This window comes from Propithecus coquereli, unplaced genomic scaffold (genome assembly GCF_000956105.1).
Source record: "Propithecus coquereli isolate 6110/MARCELLA unplaced genomic scaffold, Pcoq_1.0 Scaffold71, whole genome shotgun sequence".
NCBI lineage: Eukaryota > Metazoa > Chordata > Mammalia > Primates > Indriidae > Propithecus > Propithecus coquereli.
Genome location: NW_012153174.1, coordinates 13,263,506 through 13,272,903, shown reverse-complemented (window position 1 = coordinate 13,272,903; position 9,398 = coordinate 13,263,506). Strand labels below are relative to the sequence as shown.

The 9,398-nt window shown below is 38.9% G+C and overlaps 1 protein-coding gene across 1 annotated transcript in view; it reads left to right on the top strand.

The window, feature by feature from the left end:
- Nucleotides 1-9,398, top strand: part of ATP6V1H (ATPase, H+ transporting, lysosomal 50/57kDa, V1 subunit H) — a 146,025-nt gene that overhangs the window by 120,480 nt on the left and 16,147 nt on the right. The window contains exon 13 of the mRNA XM_012661390.1: nucleotides 2,360-2,473. Within this exon, the coding sequence (XP_012516844.1) occupies nucleotides 2,360-2,473 (114 nt within the window). The remainder of the gene's footprint in view (nucleotides 1-2,359; nucleotides 2,474-9,398) is intronic.

Below are 9,398 nucleotides of genomic sequence, written 5' to 3'. Positions count from 1 at the left end.
AGGGGACGGGTATTTGCATACACAAAGAGTGCAATGCACACCACCCCAAGGATGGACATATTTGAAACTCGGACTTGGGGCGGGGGGCAAGGGCAACATACGTAACCTAAACATCTGTACCCCCATAATATGCTGAAATAAAAAAAAAAAGGAAAAAGCAAAGCTCTTCAAAATTTCTTGGCTGCGGGTAGTATGAGAAGATAGTGTAAGGGACAAGGCAGTATAAAATGTCAAAAATACTGCTTCATAGATTGCTAGGAAGTACGTTTGTTGTGAGGATTACATGAAATAAAAAATACGAAGCATTTAGTGTAGTGTCCAACCCGTGGAAAAAGTGCTCATATTGGTATTATTGTAAATCGCGTGTGATCTGTTTTTTTATCAGTCATATTTTGTTCATAATATGACAGCTTCTGAAATTGTGTGTTGGTCCTCATTATTAATGGATTCCAGGTTTGTGACTTTGCCTACCTACTGAGGTTTGCTTGTAATCCCCGTGTCAGTGCTCGAGGCATTTTGCTTGAGTCGTCAGTGGGCGGTTTCTGGCGGACGTGGGACAAGGCAACGTTCTGCCGCCCTGTGTTCCCTCTTGTACTGTAAAGTGTCCTGTTTGCGGCCTGTTTAGTGCCACTTTTTTTCATTTTTGTGTTTTGGGGGGTGATTTACTGTTTAAGACGGCCCCCAAGCATAGCGCCCAGGGGCCGTGCAGGCCGGTAAGCGCAGAAGGCTGTGACGGGCCTGCGGGGGTACGCGCGCCTTAGGCTCCTTCAGGGGGTTCCTGGCCGTGGCTGCCAGCTCCGCTCAGAGAAGGTCCAGAGAACCGGGCCTGGGGCGCTGTGGAAAGGGCCTCAGCATCTGCTCTAAGGAATTGGGTCCTTTTGTTAAGAGCAGTGGAAGCCCCTGAATTGTTTTAAGCAGGAAAAATTATATTCAGAGTTTTGTGAAGATCGCTTTGATCACAGTGAGGAGAATGGACGGAAGGGGAGCAACCCTTGTACAGTTGTCACGGCAGCTGACCTGGGCTCCCAGTGTCGTGTGGGGACGTGGGCTTTATGTCCTTTAATGGTCCCAACACTGCTGTCAAGGAGATGTCCTCGTCCTCCCTGCTTGGCAGGGGCAATTTATGAGGTAAATAACTTGCTTAATGTCAGATGTCTGATGAATGGCTGCACTGATGCGTTAGACAGGATAATGTTTAATGGACGGTGCCTGCTACACAACAAGTGTTCAATTACTGTTTCATTATATACTTATATTGTACTCTTTTTTCCCGTCAATACATTTAAAAATGTTTCTTTAAAAAATTAAAAGGTTTACAGGTAAAAGCCTCCCTCTCACCCCGACCCCGATTCACTTATTTCTTCCTAATCCTAGAAACTTTACTGATCTGTGAGTTTGTCTTAAAGCACCCAGGGCCTATTACATCAAAGTGCACTGGAGCTGAGGGGCTCCACGGCTCTGTCCAGACCCACACCATTGCAAAGGCACAGGGAGCCTCTTTGTTCCTGTTGGTGAAGCAAATAGCCATTTTCACTTTAGTTTTGTGTCTGTAATATAAGTGGATTTTCAGGGTGTCAGGGGTACCGTGATAGAAAGCAGTGTTGGTTGTCCATCATTTCAGTGCCCTTGAAGATATGAATTTTCTCCTCTGTCTCATTGCCCAGAAAGTCACATGGCCATATCCCTTTGTTGTGAGGAAGGGGCAGATATCTTAAAATCGATAGTCTTTGCCAGGAAATTAACATGGGTGCTCTTTAACCCTCTGTCCTCTGCTGCCTGCATCCAAGCCCATACCTGTCACATGGCATGGTCGCTGGTGGACTTGATATTAATCTTATGTAATTATAAAGATTCGATGGTGTTCAATACTCATTTTAAGAAAGCCAGAAATACAGTAATAAGTTAATACTCAACTACCTAGAAAACTATAATCTAGAGTACTATTGTCTGTGTGCTATCCGGGTAGATGATGTTTTCTTGGATTAAGAAATGAGAACAACAGTTGGATTTATCATTAGTAATTCAAAAGAGGAATACTTTAAATCTGTGATTCAGAGAAAATGATGTAAAAAAGGCACGTGTTGGTTTAGTTACAAATATTGTAACTTTTATTAATTTATTTACTTTGCAATAGGGTCTCACTATGTTGCCCAGTCTGGTCTCAAATTCCTGGGTTCAAGCCATCCTCCCTCCTCAGTTTCCCGAGTAGCAGTGAGTACAGGCACATGACATCATGCCTGGTGTACGTTGTAACTTTTTAAAAAGTCTCTTGGCGTTTTGGTAGTTGAACTTTCTGTTTATGAACAGCATGGACTTGAAAGTAATTGCAGCCTCCTCACCAAGTCTCCTCTGTTTGCAGGGTCATCGAGCAGCTCGGTGGGAAGCAGCTGGTAATGAACCACATGCATCATGAAGACCAGCAGGTCCGGTATAACGCTCTGCTGGCCGTGCAGAAGCTCATGGTGCACAACTGGTATGTTACAGCTTTTTGCTGACACGCATACGTAGGTCTGCAAGCCCTCATTTGCCCATTCTAAAGTTCTTATGTAGACGATCTTATGAGTGATCATTTTTAATGCCAGCGATTTTGATTAAAACTTTAGAAATATATTTTAGTAACTCATAGCAATGACATGAAAATTTTAAAAAGGCAATCTACACTTATAGTCTCAAAGAATTCAGAGTAATAATATCAAAAGCAGCTTCAGAAGTAACTAAAAGGACTCTGTGACATAAGTCAGTCTTTTTTATAGTTGAATGGAATACAGTCCGGTTACTGATTACTACAATTTTGCGGTGTTTAACTATTCAACATGTGGTTAACCTGGATGGATTTTACAGGTTCACATAAAATCACTAAAAACTGATGGATCAATTCAGATTCAGCTGTCACATTTCATTCATTATAGCTTTTTGCTTTCGAAGTAACCAAAGTCATGCTTTCCTGCTGTTTTTATTTTTAAAATAAAAATTATTGATGTGCTTAAAACAAGTTAAATTAAGGAGTAACTGCTTAGAGCTAATGGTGGGCCCTCGTGTAATGAAAGAACAAACGAGGGTTTCCTGTGCAGGGCCGTTTGCAGCTGTAGGGTGGGTCAGTGCTCTCAGGGCTCTCCTGAACAGTTCAGATGCCTCTATGCTCTGCCCTCGGGAAGAATAACCTGATTTTGGACTGTTTTTGTTGAGGCACAACGAACAACAGTACATTGCCTATGACAATAATGCTACCAGTGCTTCCAAAGGAAAAGATTAATAGTGCATTAGAATGGGTGCATTTGAAGATACAGGCAGATACAGCACAAGGGACTATCTAGGCATCATGTATTACATGTTGTGGTCCTGCCACTTACGCACTTTTCTCACAGATACTGACTGTTATGCATTCTTACAACAACTGCCTTTTGAATACTTCTTACCCTGACATGTTAAGTGCCAACTATAAATATGATGGAAGTGGGTCCAAATTTACATAGGGTGATTAGAGAAGACCTCTCTGAGTAGGCCAAACAGTTAAGCTGAGACAGTAATAAGGAACCAGCCAGACAGATCAATTATCAGGGGTAACAAGCATTTCAGGTACAGGGGCTGAAAGGGAAAAGGCCATAAAGCAGGAATGAGCTTGGCTTGTTTAAAACAATGTATAGGGACTTACGTGGTTGTGACGCTTGTGGGTGGAGATGCCACTGGCACCTAGTGGGTAGGGACCAGAGGTGCTGATGAACATCCTGCAATGTACAGACAGTACCCAACATTAAAGAACTGTGTGGCCCTATATGTCAGTTCTGAGGTTGAGAAACTCTGATTTGAAAGATGGTGCAAGGGCTGAGATGGAAATACGTGGTTGAGAGGCAGGCAGGGACCCGATCACGGAAGGTCTTGTGGACTGCCATTTGACTCTCAACTTTTATGAGATGAGTTGAAAGCCATTGAAAGATTTTTAAACAGGGGAATGACAAGACTTGGTATGTTTTAAAAAGATCACTCTGGCTACTCTCCGGAGAATAGATTGATCCTATAGGACTAAACGTGAAAACAAGAAGAGCATTTTAGCTGGTTCTCGTGGTGATCTAGGGTTGAGGTGGTTGGTGGATTGAACCAAGTGGTAAACGTTGAGGTCAGAAGTAGATGGATTGGGCAGATTTCAGAGCTAGTGCTGGCAGCACGTGATGAGCTGGAAATGTTTTTAGTTTTTTTCATATCCTCACTGCAAGGTGGATGGGATCAAAGCAGAGAGTACTCCAAATTAGTTTTTATCTGTGCAGCAGCAGGAGTAACTCTAAGTCTATCAGTAAAACATGGATAGAATACTCTGTTGGATTTTTCTCTCTGTTTCACTTTACCTCAAGCTAGATTTTTCAACATGAAGGAATTATTTAGAAATTTCATATCTCACAGTTTGTTTACATATCTTTCATGAAATTAGTTTAAAGGATGTTAGCGTTTAATAGAGTTTAAGGCTGTTGCAGTCAATGAACTTGTATTTGCCAGATGTTTTTCTAAAATTCTGTGAAAGTCACAGTTTTATTTTCCCTTTTTGTTAAAATTAGGGTTGCTGAAATATAATTATTAATAAAAAATGATTTCATTTTAATAGTTCTTGAAGAATTTGTTGTTAGATTTAGTGTTTTTCTTTTCTTTTTTTAATGTATATTCCTGAGTGAAAGAAACGATGTACATAAAATGGAAACAGAATATTGACTCTTTGCCTGTGGAGGAAAGTTTTTGGTTGAGAATTTTTGTTGTTCAAATGATTATGCATTGAAGATGAAATATTTTAAATTTGATTTTTTTCCTTGAATTTAGGAACTTAGTCTCATAGTACATTTTTCTATAGTTGATTGCAAGAGGAAGAGTGTGTCTATACAGACAGAAACTGGCTTATCCGTTCGTAATCACTGAGTTCTTTTTCCCACCCTCTCTCTAATTATGTGCCAAGCTATTTTAACTTTAATGTTTTAAATTTGATAAATCTTCTTTGCATTTAGTGAAGAAGATTATTGTTACTATATTTCTATATACTTTCTTCATAAAGAAATTTTCATATTAAGGAAAATTACTATTCATATATGACCTCTGTATTTTGTGGTGACTTACAAATTTCTGTGTGTCTGTGCACCAGAGAATGAAAGTTGCTCAAGTAATAGCAATTTATTTCTTTTTTTTAATAGTTCAAAGCCAAGCAATTTATTTCAATACCAGATTAATAGGAGACTAAATAGAATACTATTTGGAAAGTAATCTTCTGCAAAGTGTATCCCCAAATGTAAAAGGGGTTTGGATCAGTGTCTTTACTCAGGTAACCTAGTTGTCTGTATTAAACCATTCTAGTTAAAACTACCTTTCTACTTGCCTAAAATGGGGGCATTTTAGCTTAAAATATGCTACTGATGTTCTAAAGACGTTTATTGGTTCAATCTTACAAAGTTCTCTTAGAAGTATTTACTCTCATATCAAGTGAAAACTTGAAAACACAGTTGACTTTGTTGTCTCAGCATCGGTTCGATTTAAATTGAAATGAGTTTTTATCAATGATGTATTTTAGCATTCCGCAGTAAGATAAATTACTTGAAAACAAAATATGATTGTGGGTGCAAGTAGCGTGAAGGTCTGCGTGGCGGCAGAGCAGCCCTTTTGCAGAGCCCCCGGGCGTTTTCCAGAGTCGCCGCTCGCGCCCAGGCCACGTTCTGACAGTTCCAGCACCGCCCGGATCTTCTTCTCTACCCTAAGTGATTTTTAAAGTTTGATATTGCATTGTTCTTGAAGTTTTGGTTTATTAGACTAATTTGTAATTTTTGATACAGTAAAGTTAATATTTATTATTTTCTGCAGGGAATTTAAAAAGTTTAAGTATAATTTCAAAATTACATTCTAAGTATAAATTAGATACTTACGAAATCATGGAACTGGGTCAGCCGTGGATCTTGATTTTGATTCTGTTATTAGGAGCTGAATATTATTTCTTAATGTAGGGATAGAGTTTAGTTTATATAACATGAAGTATAGAATCATAAAACATGTTAAAGTATTTATTTAATTCCTTTTCGTGATTTTATGATAGATTTCAAAATTACTTCCCTGATTGCAGGTCTTAGCATAGCCAGTGTTTCTCCCCTTCCGGTTCACATCGGTGTTTACGTAGAATGATGGATTACAGATAACCCTACTGGAGTGTGGGGCGGGGAGGAATAGAGTTGCCAGGGAGGGAGGGGACGGTTGGCGTGCACTGGGGCCCCTCACTCAGGAGGCCTCCAGCAGGCTGCTCCTGCTCACGAGTCTCCCTCGCTGTGGCACGTGCAGCTTTCTGGTCTTTCCGTACCCACGCTGACGTTCCTGGTGCATGCCTTGTTCTGTTGTGCAGTGCTGGATTTTTATATTTATAAATTTGGCAAAATACATAAACAATGACAACTTACTCTAGAGAACTTATGTATATACGCCCAGTTCATACATTTAACATCATAAAATTTCATCATTTTTCTCCTACAGAATGATTTAAAATGTAATCAGCCTCTAATTCAGAAGCAACAATATGTGCATATGGACAGCTCAGGACTTCAGGAAAGGAACACTGAATTTTGTAGGTAGAGGATCTTGTGTAGAATTTTCTATTTATGTTTCTAGATTCTTTTTCCACCCTTTCTCAAGCAGAATAAGTTATCAGTATTCCGCTCTCTAGATCTGTATGTATAGGTAAATTAATGTAACAGAGAAAAACTCACCAGGTGAACAGTATGGATAAAACTGCTTTGTACTCTGACATTTGTATCTCCTTAGGATATTTTAGTTACTCTGTAAGAGTACAGCCATAAACAGAGTAATTAAAATAGTTACTTAAGAACTGGAGGGAAAAAAAGCCCTTATGTGTTTTAACCTTTTAGCATTAATAATCATGTTACTAAAACATTCCATATGATTTTTAATAAACATATAACATTTTCAGATTTAACTTTTCCATAATTAATTTAGAAAATTTTGGTCTTTTTCTGGGTGCTTGGAATTTTCCACATTATTATTATTCTGACATTTTTAGTGGAGGAACCTTTGAAAATGTCTTCAGCGTTATATGTTTTGTGTATTAAAAAGAAAAAAATATATATATATATATAAACAGGATTTTTAAAAAGTATTGAGACCAGTTTCAAGTACAGAGGAATTCTTTACAGCTATTGTCTCACCATCAGTTGGGCAATTCTATCTCCCAGTCTAAAGCTGCTACTGCTTTGCTAATTAAGAGATATTTCTTGAGGCTGTGCTAACTTTTTCTTTTTCTGGACACTGTATACCACTTAATCACAGTTGATTTGGAAGTGCCAGCATAACATAAACCTTAGATTGTTGCGAAGTACCAGCCTAAATAAACATTTGGAAGAGGTGGATAATAAGCATTGACAGTAAAGAAAATAAAACCCCTGATGAATAATGGAGTCTATGCACTTTGTAATTAAATATTAAATCAAATACAGATTTCACATGTAGGTGCACGTGACTCAGGTGTAAGGATCTATGGATCTAGTTCATGGTTTGGTTTTGTTTGATTAGGATCAACCTCTTAGACAAACAGATACCTGAATCGGGTTTTGAAGAATTGATAAAGCATAAACAAAAAAAAAGCTTGTCTAGTAAGAAGAAATAGAGAAAAATGAATTAATTTGCTTTGCCATTAAATGCTTTCTCTTCTCCTTCCATGGGTGGAGTAGTTACTTTGTGGTCACTTGGTATATTTCATTGCGCTTGCACATGTCTATGTGTGTTTGTGTATGTTTTAAATAAACCTCAATAGAATGATCTGTAGAGTATGCTAAAAATCAATTTAATACAGGCTAAACAAATTTTATATCTACTCTCTAAGAGATTTAAGCTTTTGAATTATTTTCTCAGTTTCCTTTTTTGTATGTCACCCAGATGTTACATCTTGATGGGGGCAAAAATCTCATGGGTAATGGAAATGAATTGACAAGTTTTTGTCACTAGTAAAAATCTCAGGATTCAGCCCTGTCCACCCAGAAAAGATGATAAGCCTGTCATCTTAAGAAAGGTATCTTTTGATGTAAATATTCTTTAATTGTATTTTTATTAAATTTACATTTTAAAAGAATTATACAGCAATGTAGCAGTTACTTTTTTAATATTCTAAATTTAAATCCCCTTATGTGAGTTAAAAGAAGTTTATCATCCATCCATACTTATATTTAAAAAAATGAATTCAGGAAAAAGGTGCCAAAGTGTTAGCTCGAGGGCCAGAGGTTTTCCTGAAAGATCAGATTTCTTACACCCACACCGTACCAAAGCTCTGTTTCCCTGTACCTCTTGTACTGGCGCTTCAGGGCTTAAGGGCTACATATTTGTACGCGCCTGAAACAAAAATAGTCTCTGGAATGACAGTCGTTTATCTTGCTAACTATCCTAGAAATGTCTTCTGAGAAAACACTTCAGTGTTTGATTTGAACACTGCTCTGTTCCATTTGTATCCAGTTCCTTTCGCAGATAAGGGAGCTCTGGGAGTGTTTACTTTTATCTCTGTGATTGTCTCTGATTTAGGCAGGTGTACCTGTCGGATAATTCAGTATGTGCTACAGTAGAGAAATGTGAAGTAGAGAATAATGGCGTAGCGCACAGTTGCAGTGCAGCGTCGTGGGCGCTGTGATGGAAGTATGTGTACTTCTGTTCCAGGACTTTGGAAACGGTGACTGAGGGAGGCGGTGCTCGAGCTGAGTCCTGAGGATCAAGGAGTCAGGGGATGAAATGTGGTTGGGTGCAGGGAGGACTTCCAGGCAGAGGCTCTGGAGCAGGCTGTGTGGGGAGTCAGAGCAGTGTCACCAGGAACGACCTGCAAGACTGGGAGCGGCTGGACTGAGGCTGGAAGACCACCTTTGAAGTCATGTGCTGCGCCCCAGTATTTCAGGAAGGCTTAACCTAATCACAGTAATCTGAATGTCAATTTTATTTCTTTTAGGATCTTTATTTTAAAAAGTAAAGGATCTTTCTTTCTTATGTCATGTTGGCAAGTCCAGAGCTGGTATCAACATGGTCGTGAAAGAACCAGGGTCCTTCAGTCTTCCTGCTCTCCTGTCTGTAGAATGGAGCTTTCATCCTCCTGGCTGTGATTGAAAAGGGAAGTGTGGGGAGAAGAATCCTTCCTTATGAAGCTTCGTCTTTTTTTTTTTTTTGACTTTTTAAGTGGAAAGAATTTTACATACTAAAGAGTTGTTTTCACCTAGATTCACCAGTTTGACGTTTTGCCACGTTTGTGCTCATGTGCGCTCTCTCTCTTGCTCTCTCTCTTTCTGAACTATTTGAGAATAAGTGGCAGATATTTTGACCCTTCAACCCTCAATACTTCAAAAAAGGGATATTCTCTTGTATAACTATGGTGCACTGATGCAACATACAGCTCATAT